Source organism: Erpetoichthys calabaricus, chromosome 17 (assembly GCF_900747795.2).
Source record: "Erpetoichthys calabaricus chromosome 17, fErpCal1.3, whole genome shotgun sequence".
Classification (NCBI taxonomy): Eukaryota; Metazoa; Chordata; class Cladistia; order Polypteriformes; family Polypteridae; genus Erpetoichthys; species Erpetoichthys calabaricus.
Window position 1 is genome coordinate 50,572,650 of NC_041410.2, and position 25,046 is coordinate 50,597,695.

The 25,046-nt window shown below is 40.1% G+C and overlaps 1 protein-coding gene across 1 annotated transcript in view; it reads right to left on the reverse strand.

The window, feature by feature from the left end:
• Positions 1-14,511, reverse strand: part of LOC114667935 (uncharacterized protein CFAP97D2-like) — a 32,366-nt gene extending 17,855 nt beyond the window's left edge. Inside the window, exons 1-2 of the mRNA XM_028823467.2 lie at positions 14,340-14,511; positions 1,649-1,729 (exon numbers count right to left, since the gene is read on the reverse strand). Of these exons, the coding sequence (XP_028679300.1) occupies positions 1,649-1,729; positions 14,340-14,432 (174 nt within the window). The 5' untranslated portion in view covers positions 14,433-14,511. The remainder of the gene's footprint in view (positions 1-1,648; positions 1,730-14,339) is intronic.
• Positions 14,512-25,046: the final 10,535 nt, after the last annotated feature.

A 25,046-nucleotide genomic window follows, 5' to 3' on the forward strand; every position in this document is an offset into this window, starting at 1 on the left:
CCTGATGGCGGTAGCCGGATTTCACCAGGATAATGTGCCCTGCAAAACTGTTCAGGAATGGTTTTGAGGAACATGACAGAGTTCAAGGTGGTGACTTGGATTCCAAATTCCCCAGATCTCAATCCCTTTGAACACCTGTGGGATGTTCGGGAAAAACAAGTCCAATCCATGGAGGCTCCAGCTTGCAACTTACAGGACTCAAAGGATCTGCTGCTAACGTTTTGTGGCAGATTTTACAGGAGGTCTTGTGGAGTCCTTGCCCTGACGGGTCAGAGCTGTTTTGGTGGCATGAAGTGGGGGGCTTACGCAGTATTAGGCACATGGCCTTAACGCTGTGTCTGATTGGTGTACATAGTGAAGACATGTTTAAAACCTCACTAAAGGTACCGGCTGACCTTTTGGACAAAAATATTCTGGCAAATAGACTCAGGAACAGCAGAGAACTTCATTAGCACCTTTAATTTAAAGACTGAATTGAAAAATTCAAGCATCCAACTGAGACTTAAAACCGAAGTGCTCTAGATAGACGATTTCTTCACACTCTGGTTTTCCTCCAGCATCACAAAGATGTGTGGAAGGTTAATGGGTGACTCAAAACAGACCCCCAGTGAGTGAGCGTGGGCATGCATGTCCTGTGTTGGACCGGCGCCTTGTTCTGTCTTACTCTGAAATAATTTAAGCAGGTTTGACAATGGGTGGCAGCATATAGGCATGGAACTGTGCCTAGGAGACAGTTTTCAAATAGCAGCAGTGATTTGAAATGTGACGTGCGTGAACATCTACCGGTGTGGAGTCTGATGAAGACCGTGTTCTCCAACACGGTACAATTGTAAGTACTGTGGCACCCAGCCGGGACACCCAGAAAGACCGGAGGAGGGTTCACGCCTCCTCCAGACCACGAGGGGGCAACTACCCTGGTTCTTTTGGGGGCCACGGGTACAGAGCTGGGAAGCTCAACCCTGTAGGGGCCCATGGTCACTACCAGGGGGCGGCCCCATGCCTGGAGAACCCTGGACCTCGGCACTTTTGCCACACCAGGAAGTGCTGGGGGGAAGATGAGTGGGGACACCCGGAGTGCTTCCAGGTACGCAGCCGGCACTTCCGCCACACTGGGGTGTGTCGGTGAGAGATTGCCGGAACACACCTGGAGCACATCTGGGTGCTCATAAAAGGGGCCACCTACCTTCGCAGGGAGGCTGGAGTCGGGAGAGAAGTAGGACAAGGTCTCTGGAGGAGACAAGGAGGTGGCCTGAAGAGTGAAAAGGCAGTGTGGTTTGGCCTGGACTTTTGGGGACTTTGGGGTTGTGGTGCACTTAAACTTTGTAAATATTAGTGTAAATAAACGTGTGATGGTGCTTAATAACATGTCTGCCTGTCTGTGTCCAGGGCTAGTTTCACAGTACTAAATCAACTCTTTTAGTGATAAAGCAAAACTCCCTTAAAAGTGAATATATGGAAAGAGTGTTCCACTCTGCTGGTGTTCTTCATGGTAATTGATCATTGCTAATTTTTTGTGTATGACATTAGTATTTAATCAGATTTTCAACACACTAGGCCGACCAGCCCTCACTTGTAGGCCTTTTAAAATCTTTAAAATTGTAAAATGTGCAGATGTATCTTGTTTTAAAATACAGAAATCTTGACATACCTGCAGTTTTTTAAGGTTTAACTGGAGGTGTCCTGGGGTTTTGTGTCCCTTTGTGTCAACAACTGGCTTTGCATCATTAACCTGAAAAGACAATTACACGTCACGATCAGTTTCCATTTAAAACGTACCTGCATTATGTCATGAGATCAAATTCATTCTGGCTTACTTAAACAATTAGGAAAAAAAATCAAAGGTGCCAGCTGCATCATTGTTTTATTTAATTAACTTAGACAACATAAACATTCTAGCACTCTGTCAATGTACTGCGCATTAAAACTTTTACATTAACTGTGTGAAAAAGAGACCAGAGAGACAGATTATGGGTTGGGGAACCGTCCCCATATACTGTAGGTGAACCAGAATATTCGCTGTACAGACTGTAAGAATTAGCATACAGTATACATCCAGCAATGATACTGGAAAGGCGGCTGGTTTTATGGCGGATGGACCGTAAATGTGTGTTGAGGTGAGATGACGTGGACGGGATGTGACAGAGATGATGTCATCAGAGGGTGACTGGGTTGAAATCGTCACGTGGGGACGGCTGGAATGCGTATCGGGATTCGTCTGTTCTTCGGTCTTTCTGATGAAGAAAGGAGAGAAGCATTAGTACGCCATCCCCCTCTAGTGAGTTTTCGCACTCCATTGGTCCTTCTGGCTGCCCCCTAATCGTAAGTGTGTGACAACTGTCATAATATTTGAATTACTAATTGTGATGGTGCCGGTCCTTCTCCAATATCCTTTTTCTTGGTTTGGGAACCTCTTGAACCCAACACCGTTGGTAAAATAACCGGATGAGATGTGCAATGAGGACAAATCACACTGGGAGCAAGGGGATGGTGTAAAAGTGTGCAAGTGCTTTTATTACAAACAAAACCAAAACAGTGTCCAAAGTGCAGTGCTTCAAAACTCCATAAATAAATCTATAAAAATAATAAAGAAAAGGTGGAGGTTAAAATCAATAAACAATCCTGTAAAACGAGGTTAAAATCAACAGGCTAGAAGCTGTCCTTTGTAAATACCTGGTGCCTTTTGCTTTTAGCTGGCAGCTCTCTTGCTTCTCCCATACGGGCCCTGCAGCAGGACTGGGGAGTCGCCCTATCAGCAGGTGCAGCTGACCTTACTTCTGTCTGGTGGCCTAACGTCCCCTGGCTCCGTACAGCTCATCCGCCAGACCGAGACTTGGGTCCCCAGCGATTAGGGCGCTCACACTGGCGCTCTCCCTCCCAAGCCTCCTCGACTCCTGCAGCGAGTCATCTAAACTTCTGGTCACTCCAGCTCCTCTAAATTGTTCAGCTGGAGTGACCGCTTCTTACTGCCCGCGCGTGTCGGCCAAACACCCTTTCAGGGCTCTCCTCCCAGTTGCCTGCATTCACCAGCGAGCCTGCTCTCCCTGCTCGCTCACACCCGTTCCAGCTCTTTTCTTCTCCCACCATCCTCTTTTCTCCACTAACCTCTGATTCCCCCCCTTATTTCACCCCATACCACCTAATGGGGATGTGGCACAGGTCTGGCGATTAGCCGCTCCCAGCATCGATTACTGACACGGGCGATCTATCACCTGCCAACCACACTACCACGCCCCCTCCTTAAGCCGCGAGTACAGTGATTAGTTATTTAAAAACTCTCTGTTTAGAGTCGTGGACCCGCTATGTCACACTTATCTACTCATCCTCTTACTTCCCAAAGTGCATTCTGCCTGGCATATACTGTAGCTTTCCTTTGGTTTTTGAGGCCAATTTGATTTTCATCTGAGGTGCATTCTGGGTAAAGTTCCCTGTTTTTCCCCACATTTGTGTGATTTTGTTTCCACAATCTAAAAGCCAGCCGTCAAGTAAATCAGAGAGTTTAAATTAGCTGGGTGTGCGTATAAACGTCCCACCTTTTGTCTCAGGTTTCTTGTGAACTCAAACTGAAGAACAGGTGCAAAAGGAGGACAGGTTTGTCCTAATATTTACAGAATATATAGTACAAGTCATGGTCCAGCTTATCATAAAGCTCAGCAGTGCACCCCCCAGCCTTCATTGTACATGTAACACAATTCAAAAGGAATACCCAATTAGTAAACCTAAAGGTTATAGTGAACCATAAAGGAGGAACGAAGAATGCGAGAACACAAAGTACGGAAATAGAGGACAACAGCGCAGCAAACGTGTCCACCCGGTGGCTCCAACTATACACACCCTTGCCCTTACTTTCTGCTAAGGTGACTCCATACTTTCCAACATTCCAAAAACACAACATGCATTCTCTCAGTCCCTGTCTTTCTTCAGACCCTGGCTGCCTCCTACCATTAAATCTTCCTCCTCCTCCTCTCCCACTCTCGGCTCATTTATTTACTGGTATGGATGACCTACAAACACCATCTCAGGGTTACTTCTGGGCCAGAATCCTTCTTGAGTTTAAGGGTTCTTGATATACTTCCAGAGCTGCAGATTCACAGTTACCTCGAGCTCTGCCTGGGTGTTCTGCATCCCTGAGGCCCTCCTGAGAAGGGGCTTGTCCATAACTGCACTCAGTACTCCAGATTTGGTCTCAATTGTGTTATACCGCATACACTACCAGTCAAAAGTTTTAGAACACCTAAAAAGGAAATTTCAAAATGTTACAAATGGGCCTTCTCCACCCTCTGAAGTACTAATTGAACATATTCCAGTGATAATGGCAAGAAAACAGCCATTAATAAATGAAATGAGACAGAGTGTTATTACCCTTAGAAGTGTCGGCCTCATTTAGAGAAACTGAAAAAAAAAAATCAAAGTGTCAGTGAGTCCAGTGGGGATCTACGCAATCTGAAGGAAATCAGTAACTGGAAGAGATCTGGGGGACCCAAAGTCACAACCCAATCAGAAGACAATGTTCTGAGAGTCTCCACCTTGTGTGATCCGATGCCTCACAGAACAACAGCTTCACACACAGCTTAACAGTGGAGGTCGATAAAAGCAAATCTCAGTTTGTAATGTGAAGAGGAGACTTTGTGCTGCAGGTCTGACAGGACGAGTGACAGTAAGAAAGCCATTCCTTAAAGGATCAAATAGGGCCTTGAAATACCGGCTGTGGACTACTGCAGACTGGAAGAAAGTCTTATGGACCGATGAATCAAAATTTGAAATCTCCGTTTCATCATGCAGGATGTTTATATGCCGTTGAGTTGGTCAAAGGACGGTCCCTCAGTGTGTGACACCAACTGTCAAACATGGAGGAGGAAGTGTGATGGTCTTGGGGTTCTTTCGCTGGAGGCAGAGTTGGTGACTTGCACAAAGATGTAAAATCCAGAACAAGATAAAACATCAGGCGCTTTCCCACTGTAGGAACCAGAGACTTTTTAAAAACACAGGACCTTTTGTAGCATTCCCACTGCAGGAACTCAGGCCATCCAAGGTGTGTACTTTTTGTTCACCCAGGAACTATTGTGGGTGGGGCTCTGACAATGAATTGTGCTGATTGGTTGGTTGGTTGACCACAAGCCCAGACTCCGTGTATTTTTAGATTGTACTTTCTTTGCTTGCGTTTTCTTTCTGCCTTGGAATCTTAAATTAAAGGTCATCTTCCCTTTTGCACTCTAGATTTCTATTGTTTTTAGCCCTATTGAGAAATTCTTTAAATGCATTTGCAATAACATGCAGCCCAAGAACTAACAACACCTCATTCTCCATTGTTTTGACAATATTACTGCATATTGAGAAGTCGATAGTTTAACCTACGACCTTTGCATGTCATACATTTCACATGAATGTTACAGTTTCTGTTTTGCAGTGGGAACACAACACGTGAAAAGAGCCTGGAACCACAAGTACAGGAACTCCTGAAAAAAAAAATTCCTGTGGTAGGAAAGCACCTGTTGCAAGAAAAGGCAAACACACCAACTTAAAGTTGTACTTTTATTCACCAAATCTTTTTTTGCTCTCTACCCTTCAATGACATAAACATCTCATAATTACTGTTGCTGAGCAACACCATGGGGGGTGTTGGGGTGATTAGGATTAAGCAGATATCTGAAGGAGGAGCCTGGGCTGCAGCCTGTTCCTAATGTAACTTGCCTCTAATGCGATTTCCCTGTTTCTATTCACAGGACAGGAGTGACTCAGCTGACCGCCAAACTGGTCCTATGGTTAGTGTGGGCACTTTGGCCAACAGCATCTTGGGTGGACTTGTCCAAGCTGCATGATCTCATAATTCCAGGAAATAAACTGCAATGTTAAGCCCTCCTGCCCCCTGGTGGCTCCTGTCCTTTTTACACATTTGCCAATGAGGACTTTTACATACGCCAGGAGTGCTCTTGTTTTGAGGGCCTCCGATTCTAATTCAGTTCCTGGCAAATGTCTATAGTGTATACTAAGTTAAATATGATAACAATAATTTTAAAAAATCAATAATATTTAATTTGAAATGCTTTTCAAAAGTAAATAATGTTACTGGCCATTTCAGCGAGTAATGCTGGGCACACAGCGACACTTTTTTGTACAAACACATTCCCTGTTGTTACAGATCAAAGAAACACTTGACCTCTTTTATTTTCTGTGCTTCTCGTGTTACCAACAGCTAACGTTGTGTACATATTATTACTAAAATGACAACCTTATTATATTATAGCTGGGGAAGGCTAGTGAAGAGATAACCGCCTCTTTTGTGAAATACTGCATTGTTGTCCTCTATTGTTGTTTGTTTGACTGATGTATTCTACTGAAGCACCTTTTTAAGTTATATCTCTCTGTCTAGCTGAGCGATGGTTTGGCGCCCTGTCCTCTGTTTGTTCCTGCCTTACGCCCTATGCTAGCTGGGGTGGGCTCCAGCACCCCCTGCAACTCTGCTCTGGATTCAGCAGGTTACAAAATGACATGACATGACATCTCTCTATATATCATGAAGTCGACCTTCCATTTGTGCTTCCATCTTCTTGTGGAGGAACTTGTTTTAAAAAAAGCAGGTGGAAAACACTGAACTCATTTGCTCCATAATATTGAACCCTACTTAATCTCTGTTTGCATAAACTGAAAACTATTTTATAGCACAGACTCATGCATTATAATCAACACTAGCAATAAATATTCGTTTACCAGTAATGGCGCACTGCACGACTACACTTGACTTGCACATTCCTAGTTTTCAGACTCTTTCTCTGTACGTTTTCCATTTGTTTGCTCAGAGGTTGATACGCTTGTTGTTTCCTGAGCAGATCTTCTTTTCTCCACCCTAACGGCCCACTTCTTCTCTTCTTTCTTCGGCATCTTTTCACGTTAAAATTGATTAAGTCAGCGTTTATGTTGCAATTACTTAGTATGTTTTCCTTAATTTTTCACTTAAGCTGGTGTTTAAGTCTTCAATCTGTCTCAAGAATGAATTAAGATTTGAAGAGATAGGGGAAGTGACGGTGAAGTTAGTAGGGACGAGAACGGTGCACAGCTGCCCTGTTGGCCGCTGCCGAGAGTTGATTCTAAAATAAGATAAAATAAAAAGAGGAATAACCTTGCAGATCAATCACCCTGAAAGCGGATAGTAGACGTCACGTAGTATATGTGTACCAAATTTCAGGTCAATAGGTCAAACGGTTTGCGAGCTACAGGTGATTTAAAATCCTGGACAGCCACAGTAGCATATTATATAAGAATATACGGTGATAATAAATCAGCATACTGTATGTGAGTAGTCTGGATGTTATCTGGTTGATTTTCTTAACCATCTTTCAATCTTTTCTTGGTGCCTATACCGGACTATTTCTGAATGGTGAGGACTTGTGTAGTATGTTCAGACTGAACCCGTTTCTTCAGAAGATGCACTCCCTGGGATTCTGAGGCAGTGCTGGGAATGAGACATTTCATTTACAATTTCAGATGACAAATGAAAATCAGCTATCAATTAAATTTGTGCAAGACTTGGTCTAAATCGAATATAAATTGAACATCACATTGAGACAGTGTTGGGAATGGCACATTTTATTTACAATTTCTGATAATGAATGAAAATCAGCCATTGTCCACCTCAATTTGTGCAATACTCGGTCTAAATTGAATCCAAATTGTGCATCGTATTCATTTATCTCAATTCAGTTGATCCAAATGAAGAATCCTAATCTGTCCACCATTAAACTAGTGGGAAAGGGTGTCTATTTAATTTAAATCTCTTTAGAAAATGGCAGACATTTATTAACATTGTTCCTAGTTAATTGAGCGGGCTGAACCTCTGCTCCCTTTTGGGATGCTTCAGTCTGCATGAGTGGCAACTTCACATTGACTTCTCTGGTTATTTGTGAATGGAGAACTTGTCATTAAGGGAGCCTGGTAATAAGAGATTTGTTTAATAAAGGACTTTATTTTTACATGGGACTGTGTTTGTAGCAATTTTGTCAAGGGTTTGGAGCGCTGATACGCCCCCTAGTGGCTAAAATACATACAGTGGATTCAGAAACTATTCGGATCCCTTGACGTTTTTCCCATTTTGTTATACTGCAGCCTTGTGCTAAAATAATTTAGATTAATTTTTCCCTCATCAAACAATACTCAATACCCAAGAATGACAAACCAAAAACAGGATTTTAGGAATTTTAGCAAATGTATTAAAAAGAAAAAGTCAAATTTCCCATTGACACAAGTATTCAGACCCTTTACTCTGTACTTTGTTGAAGCACCCTTGGCAGCCATTACAGCTCAGGAGCCTTCTTGGGGTCTGATGCGACAAGCCCCCATACACCTGGATTTGGGGATTTTCTGCCATTCTTCTCTGCAGATCCTCTCAAGGTATGTCAGGTTGAATGGAGACTGTTGCTGGACAGTTCATTTCAGGTCACTCCAGAGATGTTCAAGTAGGTGCAAGCACAGGGTCTGGTTTGGCAGCTCAAGGATATTCCTAGAGTTGTCCCTAAGCCACTCCTGTGACATCTTTGCTTTGTGCTTAGGGTCATTGTCCTGTTTGAAGGTGACCCTTCATCCCAGAGTGCCCTGGGGTAGGTTTTCATTAAGGATATCTCCTCACTTTACTCCATTCAGCTCTCCCTCAACCCCACAGCATGATAGTGCCACTAGTCTGCTTCACCGTTGGAATGGTATTGTGTAGGTAATGAGTGGTGCCTGGTTTCCTCCTGATATGGCGTTAATCTTGCTTTGTTCAGACCAAAAATATTGTTTGAGTCCTTCAGGTGCCTTTTTGCAAATTGCTCCAGGGCTTCCATGTGAATGTTACTGAGGAGAGACTTCTGTTTGGCCACTATGTCATAAAACCCAGATCAAGGAAGTGTTGACCCTAACCCTGCTCTCCTGCTTAGTGCCAGCCTCATTTAACAGATGCTGACGGTCTGTGATGCTCCTTTTCACTAGAAAGCATAGGAAGAACAGATGATAGGTTTACGAGGTTATTGCTAATAAATCACGTCTACTAGCATTGAACTCATCCCTTTGTTATTGATTTTAACTTAAAGAAAGAATACAGAAAGATGCTCAGACTCAAATACTATGGAATCAGTCTTGCTTATTTCACAGCAGCCATATTCATAAGCCAGACGAAACCAAATGATAATTGGAATGTAAGGTACTGAGGGCCCAGTTGTAAAACAAATTAAAAAGAAGTTTGTAAAGTAAGAGACATGTAGTGCAGGTGACAGCTACACCAATTAGTCCATTTCTCATCAAACACAACACTCCAAATCGTAACCTTAGATCTTTAAATGAGTGTTTACTTATAATCCCAAGAGCTAAACTTAAAAGAAGTGGTGAGGCGGCCTTCTGCTATTATCCACCTAAAATCTGGAATATCTTACCATTAGAAATTCGCCAGGCTAATACGGTGGAGCACTTTAAAAAAAGTGCTAAAAAACCATTATTTTAACATGGCTTTCTCACAGCTTCATCTTCGTTTAATCCTGATGCTATGCATGCATTTAATTATCATTATTATTCACGGTGGCTCCATAATCCGTACTAACCCCTACTCCCTCTTCTGTTCTTTTTCCGTTTTTCTGTGGTGGCGATCTGCACCACCACCACCTAATCAAAGCAACATGATGTCCCTCCATTGATGGATTAAAGGCCAGAAGTCCACATGACCCTCAACATCAAGTCCTACCATGTGAACCCTGAATACAATGAGGACTGACTGAGGTCATTTATGTCAGGTAGACTGTCTAGAGGGGGCTGGGTGGTCTCGTGGCCTGGAACCCCTGCACATTTTTTTTTTCTCCAGCTGTCTGGAGTTTTTTTTTGTTTTTTCTGTCCTCCCAGGGCATCGGACCTTACTTTCATTCTATGTTAATTAGTATTGTCTAATCTTATTTTTTAGATTTTGTTTTTTTTCTCTTTCTTCATCCTGTAAAGCACTTTGAGCTACATCATTTGTATGAAAATGTGCTATAGAAATAAATGTTGTTGTTGTTATTCTAGCACCAAGCGCCACAAACAATGAGTATTGTCTGCCTGGTAAAGGCCAGCTACATATGGCACATTACAGCAGAAGATTTACCTCCGATAGCTCATGTGTTGCTGGACATCTGATACCACAGTAAATATGTTATAGTATCCAGTTAGTGATGTTGGATTCTTGGTGACTTGGAGGACAATACTGTTAAACAGACTTCTCTATTGACAGCCACGCGAGCATTGTGAGTGCCTGCTGGGGATCGATTTCAAGGCATAAAAGAGGAAAGAATGAGACTGAGGGTATCTACTGATCCAGTATCTGCATCCCACCTCAGAACTGCAGAGAAATCACTAGAGGAAGACAACTGACGTCACTTGTTGTTCAACTATGCCATTCTAGATAGATAACATCAAAGCACGACGGTACAATATGTGAGTGTCATTTGAACAACAGCACTATGACTAAACATAAAATGACTTTCTTTGATAGTTTCTTACTTTCTTTTGTCTTTGCACCATGGCAGTTAAATGGGGTTTCCTGGCTATAATCTCAACCTTTCTTATGGTTTCCTTTTTCTATTTTAGTTTGTCAAAAAGACATTTTTCCATTCTTGCCTTCCTGTCACTATCACTCTTATTTCCGGTCTCCCTCGTAGTCGTTGCCCATATTTGTTTTGTGCCTTTTCTAGGGAGCTTTGACAACTAAAAGGAAGAGGGAAAGCAAGTAAGAGCAAAGGCATCAGAGGCTAATTCTGATTTAAGCAATTCCTAGTGGACGACAGAAGATAAGACCATCATTTCTAGCCAATATTTCCTCACATGCCCCCTTCTTGCCTTGAACAGGAGGTTACATTTATTTCATTCTAATCAAAAACAGCATGGCAGACTAATTATTGGTATTCATGGCTGTATTTTTTTGTTATTTTTGGCTTAAACATTACATTGTTTTTGCAGGACAGATTTTTAGCTATTTCACTGATAGTACATTTTCACAAAATATCTACTGTTTTAAAAAACGTTTTCTAAACACTAGTGCTATGTAATTAGAGGGCTTAATATGGAAGTGGGATGATTTGAATTTTCTACTATTATTCGACACAATCATTGGCTTTGCACTTGTGATGGTGTCATGGTGTCGTATGGTGTTTGGTTGTCCTTGGCCTTTAACACTTGTTCCCATACAGGCCCACAGACTGATGATACTCGATGATGTGGAACTCTTCCTGTAAGTCGCTTTGGATAAAAGGAACATAAATGTAAGCGGTATTTGTTGTGTTAATACAATCACCATAAACTATGCTTGTAGTTTCCTGCCGAGACAGCAGAGTGGAGTCTGTCTTTCAGCACTAAATGCCACAATTCACCGTCAACTTCACTTCCCTGTCATTAAGAGTGAATAATAGCACATTATATAGGAATTCTTTCTTTTGCCCCCTCCCTCTTAAAATTCTTTGGGGCTCAGCTTGCTACACTAACACGTCTCTGAATTGCATATTATGCAGGAGTTATTTTTTCTGAAGCATAAAAAAATAAAATATTGATCATGAAAATAATTTTAGAATAACACAGGCAGGAACTTATCACTTTATCGATCGTTGCGTGAATATTCTGAGTGTAGGTTTATTTTGGATGATGTGGATAACTCTCCTGGCTTAGCAGCTCATTAAATATGAGATCCAGAGCAACTGGCTTGAGTAACGCATGTGACAGTAATGACCCTGTAAGCTCCAACAGAGAACTGCCAGATGTTCATTTCATGGACAATCTTAAGATTATCAGAATCTTAGAGGAGAGACCCTTATGGCAGTCATGGCAAGATGTTTTTCGAAGAGGAGCAGACTTGTCTTAATTAGTCGGTACAACTGAGGGTCGATTTGTAAATAGTCTATGTCTCACAAGTTGGCAGAGGTCAGCAAGCAAACGCTCAGCTCTATTATAATTTATAGAATTTAGATCAGTAGCCTGATGCTTTAAGGCAGTGGTTTTCAGTCCCAAGCTATGACCTATGGACATTAGCCTCCATTTTTTCCTTTCCTTCAAACTACCCTGGTATTTTTAATCCCTGAAAATTCAGACTTTTGAAAACCTCTCCAGGGTTGCAAACTTCTGAAAATGCCAGCTCAGCATTGCAGTGTGGACAGGTGAAAATACAGACTTTTGAAAATGCTTACTGTAATCTTGGTTTGTGCTTATTACATGTCCCTTCTCTGATTTGATACCGCTCATTTCCTGATTGGTCACTCTTCACGAAAGAACACCACTTTCCAAACATAGCGGACATAGAAGAGTTGCTTTCCATGACGCCTGTTGTGTTACTTACCTGTGTGCATCTAAATTGCATGTTGTACAGTTTGAATGCTGCACACATCTGTGAAAGGAACATTGCGGTTGCTGCAGTTTGGCCGTACATCCTGTGGCTAGCAGTGTTACCGACCCTTCAAGGATTTCATCACCAAGTGTGCATGCCCAGTGTAGGCAGATGTCTATGTCACATGTGTTTTCACTGAGTGTGGACAGAGATACTTTAGTAAACCATGTAAAAACACTAGTAACAGTGAAGATCATCTTCATTTATGAAAATGTACAGTTTTAAATGAAAACATAATAGCCTGGACACAGACTCTGATTACAGGTTTTTGTTCCGACCAGTTTCACAATCAGTGAGTCATGTTACCCTGAAATGACCTCATTATTTAAATAGTTGGTCTTTTTATTCTTCTCTTATTCTGTATTTTGAAAAGCACAGTAGTGTGGGATTACATTCTTAAGAAATTTAGAAACATTCAGATTTTTGCCATCGCGTTAAATTCTTAACTCTCTTTTTGTCACTTTGCTATTAATTCACCTTTTTCTGTGAAGTTTGCTCCCCTATTTGCATCTTTATAATGACACTGAATGATGAAAGGCCTGACACCAAAATTTTTAAACTGGATTTGCTAAATTTAATTGGAATGTAGCAAGCATTTATCTTATATTCATTTATTACAATTTTCATTTGGGTTTTCCAGCAATTACTTTTTAGTGATCACAATACTGGGCCTGACGCTAAAATAGCTACAGCCTTTCATCATTCTGTGTCATTTTGATTGATGTTAATAATAGGATACAATTACTGGAGCAAACTACAAGGTAAACATAAATTAATAAGAAAATGACAAAAAAAGAACCGAGAACATAAAAAACTGGAAAAATATGAATATTTCTAAATATATTTTAATGCAGATTATAGTACTGTTCTTATCTAAATGTTGAATAAGAGAAGGAAAAAAGACCAGCTAATTAAACAGTGAGATCAGTTCAAGATAACATGATGCACCGACTGGGACACTGGTTTAGAAAACCTGCAACCACTGTTACACATGTAGGGCTTGACAGTGCAGAGAATAAGGAGCAATTATAGAGCACTGTGTTCTCATGGCCCACCCTGACTGTGGAAATACAGTATATGAAGGACAGCTGAATGTGGAAAAGGCTCATTGTGATTTTGCAGTGAACCAGCAAACACCCCCCTGTTTAGAAGGCTCTTGACATCTACTTTCTTAGGGACAGTGTACCATATATTTCAGGTGCACAGTATATATGTGTGTGTGGTTTTTGTTTGGAAACTGGAGTGTGAATGACAGACCAGTTCAACTAGAAGGTGTGCATCCTTCCTTTTCCTCTTTAAATTACACATTTGATGGAATTTAATGAGTAAGTTAAAGAAGACAATGCTCTGTCAGATTTCAGTGTGACTGTAAGGAGCAACAAAGGGTTACAGAGTGTGTAGGACACAAGTGTCAACCTGGACGGCTGCAGTAGCTATAGTTTTCCATTTCAGTCATTATTATTATTATCCAATTACTGCTGGTAACTGAACAGCCATGTTTTACCTTAATTGTAAGTAATGTGTGTTTTAAAACTCAGAAGCCTTCCTTATTTTTTTTCTTAATCAGCAGACAATCAATAAAGGGATGCAAAGGCAGCATCTAACTTCATTCCATTTGAATGTTTTGGTAGATCACATCTGTCTAGGACACTAAGTGACATCTTCTTAGTTACTAGTCATGTACATATGCACCAGAATGTGAATTTATTAATAAATGGATTATTTCCATGGTAAAAACATCAATTTTGTAAACTAAAAGGGACAACTTTCAACTTCTGCTGCAATCAGTTTTGGCATAATTATGAAATCATAAATAAAAACAAAAGGAAAGATTCCACTCATTATGTTTGTTTCAAAGCGTAATATCTAAATAAACAAGAGCACTGCAGCATTTTAAATTATATTTCTATTGCTACATTGAGGCTTTCACTACTTTTTTTGTAAAATGGGTCAAAAGTTGAAGGACTGGGATGTTTACCTTGCGTCGATGCTGCTGGTATTTGTTGTCATCCATCCTCTTCTGCAGGTACTTGCTGGTAACTGGTTCCAAAGGCTGGTAGGATCTATGCATGTCTGTGCCTGATGTTTATTTTTTGCTGTGCAACTTGTAACTGTGCAGTGTGTTCTGAGTAAAGACACTTTAACCTGAGAGAGAGAGAGAGAGAGAGAGAGAGAGAGGGGGGGGGGGGGGGGGGGGGGGGGGGGGGGGGTGGTGGAGGCAGACTTCCCAGTTCAGGTGTTCTCCACTGGGTCCTATGGCCTGCTCTGTTCATGACTTTGAAAACGGAAACAAGGCCATAGCCAGTTTTACTAAAAAGTGCATAAATTAAATATAAACACTATGTTGTTACTCTATAAGTGTAATGGCAGTTTTGAAACTTTTCAAATTAGAAATTATCTATCGATCATATAGTGCCTTTCACATATCTATCTATTGTGGCAGTCGGTTGGGGGCTGTACCCAGCTGGGACACCTGGAAGGACCGGGAGAGGGACTATGCCTCCCCCAGACCACGAGAGGGCAGCTGCCATGGTTTGTATGGGGGACACGGGAACTGAGCATGGAAGCTCAACCCTGTAAGGGCCCATGGTCACTGCCAGGGGGCACCCGGAGGATTAAGGAGCCCTGGACGTCAGCACTCCCGCCACATCAGGAAGTGCCACAAGAAGTTCGTCAGAGGGCACCTGGAGCACATCCGGGAAGATATAAAAAATGCCGCCTTCCTCCTGTTATTGGCCGGAGTTGAGAGGAAGAGGACAAAGCTTGGGAGAGAGGAGCAGAGGCGGTGAAAGGAAGGACTGTTGAGAGGCCTGGACTTAAGGGTGTTTGGTGCGAGGGCACTGTGTCTATCTATCTATCTATCTATCTATCTATCTATCTATCTATCTATCTATCTATCTATTGTCACAATAAGACACAGGAACTATCAAAGGTTTGGGGCAGCCACCTGTATAATATCCCTGGCTGCAAAATGGATATTTCTTCCATGAGTTGTGCATGGTACAATGTCCAAAACAGAGCTGACTTAGGTTGAGTAAAATGGTGGTTTTAAAGGTCGTGACAGGAAATAACATCATCTGGATCGGAACTGGAAGTGACGTCTTTGGGACCGGAAGTGACTTCATCAATGGTTTCAGTACCAGGAAGTGATGTCATGAAAAGCGCTGGCACCTAGTGGGATTTCCTGAGGATAGTCTGCAGAGGACAGAGAGAGTTAGTGCAGCTCGCCACCCCCTGGTCTGGCATGGTATTATTATTATTTAAGCCCTCTAGCTGCCTCCCACGCACAAGTGTGTGACACAATCTATCTATCTATCTATCTATCTATCTATCTATCTATCTATCTATCTATCTATCTTGTGATAGAAATACACCATCTGAAGATTACTTGAATAAATGTTCATACTCATAATACTGAACTAATAATTTTGCAATTCAAAACTGACTCTGTGGCTCAGATAGAATATCATGACACTAACACTGATCAAACAGCCAGCAATTAGGAATCATGGACTTCTAAAGAAAACCTCCATAAACTATACCTCATTACAAATCACTGAACTCTTGACTCCGAATTCCATTTCAAACACTTGTGTAGAAGTATGTTCACCTTTTAAATGACTCTCATGTATTGAATGAAACTCTGTATTTTTAATGACATGAGCCTTGTATCTTTTAAATGATTCTTTTAGAATCCTTAAAAGAACAAATTACTAGATATATTTTTGGAATTTATCAATTTGGGATAAACAAGATCAGTAGGGGCATCGGTATAGGAAAGACAACTCTGATGTACTGTTAACGTTTCAGTGGTTTGAAGATTATTGATTATTCTAAATCCCATCTCAAACAAATTCTTCTGTAGAAATATGTGTATCTTTTTAATGTGTATCTTGATTTAAACTCTCTATATTTACTGACTTGAACCTTGTATTTTTTAGATAATTCTTTTGTTAAATCTACAGTACATGAAGAAAGGTCTTTTTAAGTTTGACGTATGCTGCACATAGATAGCAGACCCAAAATAAGAAAGAAGAACATGAGAAAGAAAGCAACTCACCTGCATTCCCAAAGAAACTGTCAAGATAAAAGACTCTGCAGACTGAAGAAAGGATATGAAGCAGCTCATTTTCACCATCATCTGTATCTTTGCATAAGTACCTTTCAATAAAACTCTTTTTGATACATTTTCTAAGTTAAGAAATATATTTCCTACAATTATTTATTTTAACCTAATAATATTAATTTTTTAGTGTTATCATGTACATCATGAACATATATAGTGTTTGACAATAATACTCTCAATGTAAAATATCATATAAAATAAAGCCTAGGTAAATGATTTTGGGTGCAGCAACCTCGGATATTTTCACACAATATCTGGGATGCCTCCTTTGACAACACCACACCTCATACTGAATATTCCCTATGTTACGGTACTATTGGTCTTTGTAAGAACTCATTCGGTACTAATGACATGACTTAGAAACCTGCATATATCAATGCATTTGGATGCCACAACTCATTTCTTCTTCCTCTTCATCTTTTCCTACTTCTATGTGGGGTCAATGTGCTTGATCAACCTTCTCCATAGAGCCTAGTCCTGCACCTCTTCCCAGTCAAACCCTTTTCCTTCAAATCTTTTTTACTCAATCCATGCCACAACACACTATACATTTCTTTATACAAATTATTATTAGTTTGTTTCTCTGACTCGATTACAGATTCCTTAGAAAGTTCTGAGCAGTTACATTATGAAATAACTCTGCTCAAAATTCTGTCATGTGAGTGTTGGCATGTTAAGTGATGGGGAATAAACCAGATACTCTGTGGCTTGTAACCCATCACCCTACCCAACAGGCCATGATTCCTCGTCTTAATCGCTTCTTACCAGCTAAAGGTTGCTGTGGCAGGACCTCTCTTACTTCCCTATGTGGGATCACAAAATCAGTTCTGTTTATGTTACATAATTGGGGCAGAAACTATCACTACTGCAACCACACTGCTTTATGCTGCTTTATGGCAACCACAATTGTCACTTTGCTGCAAACCATCAAGTAAACTACTCTGGCTATCTTAGCCGGAAACTGGAGGACACCAGCTGCTTCTAAGAATGCAGGGAAGTCACCTACAGGTAATTCCTTTAATTAATGGGTGTAAACCCAAACACACATAAGGCACTTTGGATTGTGGGGAGTAAAGAAGAGTGTACAGGGGCAACACTCATAACACACATTATTTTAAGACCAGTAACGGCGCACTGCTGTGAATACACTTGACTTGACCATTCATAGTTTTCATCCTCTATCTCTGTACGTTTAGCATTAGTTTGCTCAAAGGTTGATGTGTTTGCTGCTTCCTGAGCAGCTGCTCTTTTCTCCACCCTAGCGGCCCACTTCTTCTCTTCTTTTGTCGGCATCTCTTTGCATTAAAACTGATTAAGTCAGAGTTTGTGTTTCAATTACTTAGTACGTTTTCCTTAATTTTTCACTTAAGCTGGCACTTAAGTCTTCAATCTGCCTCAAGAATGACTTAAGATATGAAGAAATAGGGAAGTTGACAGCGAAGGTGGTAGGAATGAGAACACCGCCCGTACGCATGCGCCGCACGGCCACCCTGCTGCTGGAGTTGATTCTACAATAAAATAAAATAAAAATAAAAAGAGGAATAACCTTGGAGGCCAATCATCACCCTGAAAGTGGATATTAGACGTCAAGTAGCATATGTGTACCAAATTTCAGGTCAATAGTTCAAATGGTTTGCGAGCTACAGGTGATTTAAAATCCTGGACAGACAAACGAACAGCCACGGTAGCATATTATATATATAAAGATATTTTGCAATACAGGGTAACATTCGAAATACAGTATGTGAAATTTGGCCTGCGATATGAGATGCCACAAGGGGGTACAATTCCAGTTGTCAACAGCCAGACCGCCCTAAAATGAGTTTACAGGGAACAATGAAGGATGAACAAGAAGGAATTATTATAAACTGGAACATGTCATTCACTCAGAATGTCAGGTAAGTGAAGTTAAAACTGAGTTCCAGCAATTGTGCACTTATAGAAAACTAACAACCACTGCTGTTTTAACTGTACGCTTTTGAGGGGGAAACCATAAGCATACTAAGTGGCAGTTTTACTGGCACATCACTCCACATTTCGCCACAAAATGCTGAGGACACTAATTCCCCATTACACTATTCCAATCTGCAAAGCTATTGATTGTGTTGAATGAAAAGAGGAATTTCAGGTTAATTCCTTTAGACTCTCAGATTACAGTATGTGACATCTTAGTTTAGAAATATTACACTGGAAGAAGAATAATGTAATATTCAAGCAAAAAACAAACAGCAATAAATAGCTCTCTTGAATACTATTTCTACTGTGAGGTGGAAGTGCTAACAAACTGCTCCCTATTCAAAAAAGAAAAAGACAGATACACAGAAACATATTGAAGTATCTGAAATCGACTACCAATCTTTCCTGAGGGGAAAGGCTTTGGCTTCTCAAGACGTTGAATGGGTCAGGGAAGATCACTGGAAGCTTGATCGTCCACTTTCACAATGTGTCTTCCTTTCATGTTGCTGGGGAGCTGTAGATGTGCTGAATGGCTGGGGGCGGAATAACACAAAGAAAGATTATTTTTTGACAGTGCTACAAATGAACTGACATTTGGCACATTTGAAAAGACGTACACTCCTTTGAACATCCCTCTGAGAAGATATAATTGCATTGGGTTGTCAATGCAGGCCGGGTCTGCTCATCCGGATCAAGTGGCTGTTACCATGGCAACATCTCTGCCTACTCAGCTACAGTTACTGCCATTAAGATTAAATGTCCACACATTAAGCCTGGGAACTTGCCAGTGTAGGCTATCTACACACTGTACCAAACATTTGATGGATCTGAAAGGGAAACCCCGAGGAAATAAACATAAACTAGTATTTCACTCTTTTTTTTATCTTTTACACTTTTAAATTCTTAGTAAAAGGCAAGATTGTTCTTCATTCTCAGCATTGATTTTTGTGCAGCTGTTTGACTGCTGTTCTCTGTTCCTCATTTCACTCCTACTGCTCCTCTACTTCTGTCTCACCCCTGGCTTCCTTTTGCTGCATGAATCCAGTTCAAAACTCTGCTCTTTCCCTATGGTTCTCTGAATGGTGCTGCTCCTTAGTATCTCAGGTCTTTGGTCTCTCCTTCATATGTCCCTGTAGGTGTCTTCATTCTACCTTTACTTGTCTGCTGACCACTACTCCCCTTGCCAGATGTGCCAAGACTGGACAATGCTTCTTTGTTTGGCTATTTGAACTGCACCCAATTGATTCACGGCTAGGCGCCTTTAAAAGCGCAACTTTTCATTAAATATTTTGGAATTGTTTAGAGTCACTTTTACTGGATAGCTGCTGTTGTACTGACAAACACTTTAGGATATTGATGATTGTCTTATACTTTATATAGTAATAGTGATACTTACTACCTCTTGCTTGGATTTTTATCTTGTTCATGGTTGCTTTTGATTACTGTACCTTCTAATGTATTACAACTTGCTTTGTAAGTCACCTTGGATAAATGTGTCTGCTAAACAGATAATAGTAATAGTAAACAGAAATCCAAACACTTGACATAAACATTACAACACATGTTATACGGTAAATAAATTTTGGTTCACAAATTAAACACTGCAATATTGAGTGACTTGGTCAGAGATTTAAAATGAATTATCAGAGGTACTTGAACCTTTGTGCATCATGCCAGTCAGTCACAAACTCAACATGACTAAAAGCTCACTACAGTACACATGGCAATCCCACTGTCTTCTGTCACACAGACGTGCACATGGGAGGCTGTCTAAGGGCTTAACTGGGGGTAAGATGCAGACTCAGTGGTTGATGAACGGTACTAATGCCTTATCTCCCTCTTCCACAGACCACCAGAAGGAAAGCCCAGCTAAGACTCTGCCCACTTCCGCTGTTACATCACACCCTCCTGCAGACCTCATTTCCATCTGAGATCCCTCCCCTTCCTGTCCTGTACCTATAAAACTCAAGCACTCCGCCCTCCAAATCACTCATTGTTTTTAGCTCAGTCCTTTAACCCCCAAACTTTCTCTTTGTTTTTTCCACACTTCCCATCACCTTCCACCATGGTGTCCTTCTCCACAATGTTACAATCATACTGCATGAAATCTGCTGAAAAGGGCCATTCAAACCTGTGCGAGTCTGGAATCCGTCATTGATATGTTGTGGTGATTTCTAAGGTTTGTGTTCTTTCTGTTTTGCAGCTCTAGTGTTACCTGGGAAAATGTTTTTTTAAAGATAAAATGTTTTGTGAGTCATTTTGTGAGTACTGTTTAATCTTTGCATGGTCTTGATTTTCTTTTATGATTCTGATTTTTTGTTTCAGTTTTTTGCAACATCTGTTGCTGCACTTCACTGTATAAAGATGTGTTTTGGAAGGACTCTTAAATTTTGACTCCAACCTCCTTAGGAGATGGTTATTTGCTCATATAAGACCACATGTTATAGTCTCAGGTACTTTATTGTGGAGATTTCAGCCCAGTACAAAGAACCAGGTCCACCACTGCACAGCTTCTTTTAACTGGACTGTAGTTTGTGGGACAGTTGGATTTTTTCATTATTGCCTATATGCCTAAAAAAGGAATAGGGGTACATCAGGTAAGCGGATCTGTGTTTTCCATTAAATAAAATGGAGTTCTGTATTTTAATATAGTACACTCCTGTTTATCAGTGCAGTGGAGAGTGGCAATGTCATAGTTACATATGATTATATGTGTATATTTAGTTTTTTAATATTTGAAAAAATAAGGGTATTTTGGTTTATTTTGATTTGATTTTAACCAAGTTCATTTTTATTTTTGTCACATATTTATGCAACACGAATTGTGTTATGTGACCATGGTAGTCACGCCCCCTGATTTCAGCAAACGCTTTGCTATAAATATGACAGTAGTTCTTTGTAGGAGCATCCCTTGGTTGGAAAAACAAAACAAGTCTCAGTAGTAGACCTAGAATTAGGTACCATTTTTTTTATCCTCTGTTGATCTTTAACTTCTGATTTTTGTTTTTGCCCTTTTGCATTGGTTGCCCAGTTCAACAGTCCTTCTGGTTAAGATCACTTTCATTTTCTCGGTGATTGAGGGCTGCATTCCTGGTCCTGTTCGCTTGTGATAATCCTCAGAGACAAAGTCTCGCTATAGTCAATATGTTGCATGTTTTTTGGACATGCAAGTAAGGATTTCACCATATTGTACTCAGCATAAGTGACAATATTACTGTTAGTACTATTGGTGAAACACACAGGTTTACAAATTAACTGCCTCACAGCTGAAAAGATGTGAGTTCAAATCTTTGCTAACTCATTTCTTGCATGGAGTGTGCACATTATTCCTTTACTTTAGATACATACATGTGAGCGTGACAGGAAACTGTCAATTGACCCAGTATGAGTGCATGTGGATGTGCAAGGATTATGTTTTATATTCTGCACATTTTATACATTACATTTTAGTTTAAATATACTAGGGGGCTCTGCCCCCTGCTTGCTTCGCTTGCCACCCCTGGCGCTATGCGTTAGCCACTTCGTGGATCTGCCGCTCATGTATGAGGATGCGGATGTACATTAAACAGATTGTTATTTTCATAGGAATTGTTACATATGCATAATATAACTATTTTACATTACAGCAAGTAATTAACCATATTAAAAAATAGCAAAACGTAATAAATTGAAAGAAAATTATGTTTCATGTTGCGTTAGAGGTATTCGTTGCATTATACATTTTTGTTCTGTTTGGGTTTGAAATTAATACGCAAATACTTTTTAAACTTACACTTTTACTGTAAAACCTCAGTAAAAAGAATTTTTTTCATCGATATCGCATTGAATTTTGATTCCGTGTTTGGACTTACATCTGCCCGTGAGTGAATATCGTTTCTTTCGCTCTAATAAATAAACCGACTTTTTCGAATGTTTGTCCCTGTGATTTGTTAATTGTCATAACAAAAGCTATTCTAACAGGAAACTGTTAACATTTTAATACGAATGGCATATCAAGATCTCCTTTGGAGTCTAGTGTTATCTGTGGAAGATGTACTACATTAACTTTCTTGTCACCTGTTAAAATTTTACATGTCATTGCCATGTAACCGATTGACAGTTTTTGCGTTAATTTGTTTGACTTCATCGTTTCTCTGTGCTAGGATTGCCCGAGGACTCATTTATTCTGTTGATAACCCTTCGGGATGAAATTCATCAATAAGATTTGGACATAAAAAGTCTTCTTTATTTCACTTTAATTTAATCCTGATACTCTGTATATTCAATTCATTATAATAACTATTCGTGGTGGCTCTAAAATCCGTACTAACCGCTACTCTCTCTTCTGTTTCTTTTCCCGTTTTTTTGTGGATGGCGACCTGCGCCACCACCACCTAATCAAAGCACCATGATGTTCCTATATTGATAGATTAAAAGCCAGAAGTCTGCATGACCATCATCATCAAGTCCTTCCAGTGGGAACCCTAAATACAAAGAGGACTGTTCATTTATGTTAGGTAGAATGCCCAGAGGGGGCTGGGTGGTCTCATGGTCTGGAACCCCTGCAGATTTTATTTTTTTTCTCCAGCCATCTGGAGTTTTTTTGTTTTTTCTGTCCCCCTGGCCATCGGACCTTACTCTTACTCTATGTTAATTAGTGTTGTCTTATTTTAATTCTTACTTTGTCTTTTATTTTTCTTTTCTTCATCATGTAAAGCATTTTGAGCTACATTATTTGTATGAAAATGTGCTACATAAATAAATGTTGTTGTTGGTGTTGCTTTCATTGTTAAGGGGGTTGTACTCATTGTCTGTGTTGGTATTGTAATACCATCTGCTGACAGCATGTAAATTAATCAATTTCATTATATTATTTTATGCATGACAATAAAATTGAAAAGCTATAGAAAGTAAACAAGAGTTTTGACTTTATTTACATTCAGCATTGACCCTACAATTTCCCATTTTGAAAAAAATATCCAAATTAAACTAGTAGGAAATTGAAATATCGCTAATCACATGGAAGACCAACATAGATTTCATCATAAAAAGGCACAACAGCAGATGTACTTCCTGTGATAGCTGTTGGAGTTCAATTTACCACAAAAGCTGCTAATTCAGTTCTACATAGCAATCATCAAATCGGTTCTCAGCTCATCTACCAAAGTGTGGTTTGGATCAGCAACTAAACATGACAAGAACAGGCTAGATAGATAGATAGATAGATAGATAGATAGATAGATAGATAGATAGATAGATAGATAGATAGATAGATAGATAGATAGATAGATACTTTATTAATCCCAATGGGAAATTCACATTCTTCAGCAGCAGCATACTGATACAATAAATCATATTAATACAGGTGAAAAAAAAAGACAATAACTATGTATAATGTTAAATATTAACGTTTACCCCCCCTGGTGGAATTAAAGAGTCGCATAGTTTGGGGGAGGAACGATCTCCTCAATCTGTCTGTGGAGCAGGACAGTGACAGCAGTCTGTCACTGAAGCTGCTCTTCTGTCTGGATAGTTTGATAGTTCTGTCTGGCTGCAGTGAATAGTCAGGTCTGCCAAAAAGATCACTGGCACAGCTTTCCCACCTTACAGGACCTGAACTATATGACAATCATGAAGCGGACAAAGAAAATCATGGCAGACTCCTCACATCCAGGTCACCACTTCTTTCGACTTTCCTCATCTGCTATACATGATAGACTAAACTAGACCAGAATGAGCAGATATAATAAAAGTTTCTTTCCACCGGATATCAAGCTCGTAAATGATTTATTCAGCCCTAGATCAGTCTGGGAGCACTCACCCCATGCTTGCAATATTCTTGTATATAGCTAATGGTGGCGCAATGGTAGTGCTGCTGCTTTGCAGTAAGGAGACTGTGGAAGATTGGGGGTTCACTTCCCGGTTCCCCCCTGTGTAGATAGCGCTTTGAGTACTGAGAAAAGCTCTATATAAATGTAATGAGTTGTTAGTTAATGTGTTGGGTTGACAGATTAGAAATATGGGACACTCTTAAAATCTCTCTCTATATTACTATATATAAATTTATACATGCCCCCTACACACCCAGACCAATATATTATATACAAGTACAAACATAAGTTAAAAACATAAAGAAAGGATTTTAATGGGTTATGAGGAAAACAAAAGTAAAATCATTTGAAAATGATTTAATACGAGCTAAAAAGATTCTGTAAAAGTGAAATCATTTGAAAATATTTATTTAATACAGACAACAGAGAAATATTATTATTTAATACAGTTAGTTAGAAAAAAAGTGGGCCGTGGCAAGTAGTAACAACACACTTTGTTGACATTCACTGTATGTTGCAATGCTGATACAGAACTGCACAGCAGCGCGGCTGGACAGCACAGCGGTGAGAGTGTCGCCGTCCTCAGCCAACCATAGTAACTGAACAAGCTGCAAACAGACAGCAAACACTCGTTTCCTCGTTACATGTGGGTTATTTTCATCAAGAGAATTTGAGAAAAGAAAGTATAACTACTTATAAAGTTACAAGTAAGTACCGTAAGAAGGTAGTAAACCCATATTTTTATTACGAAATTTGAAAATGAACTAAATACGAGACATTTGGGTGTCCCTGA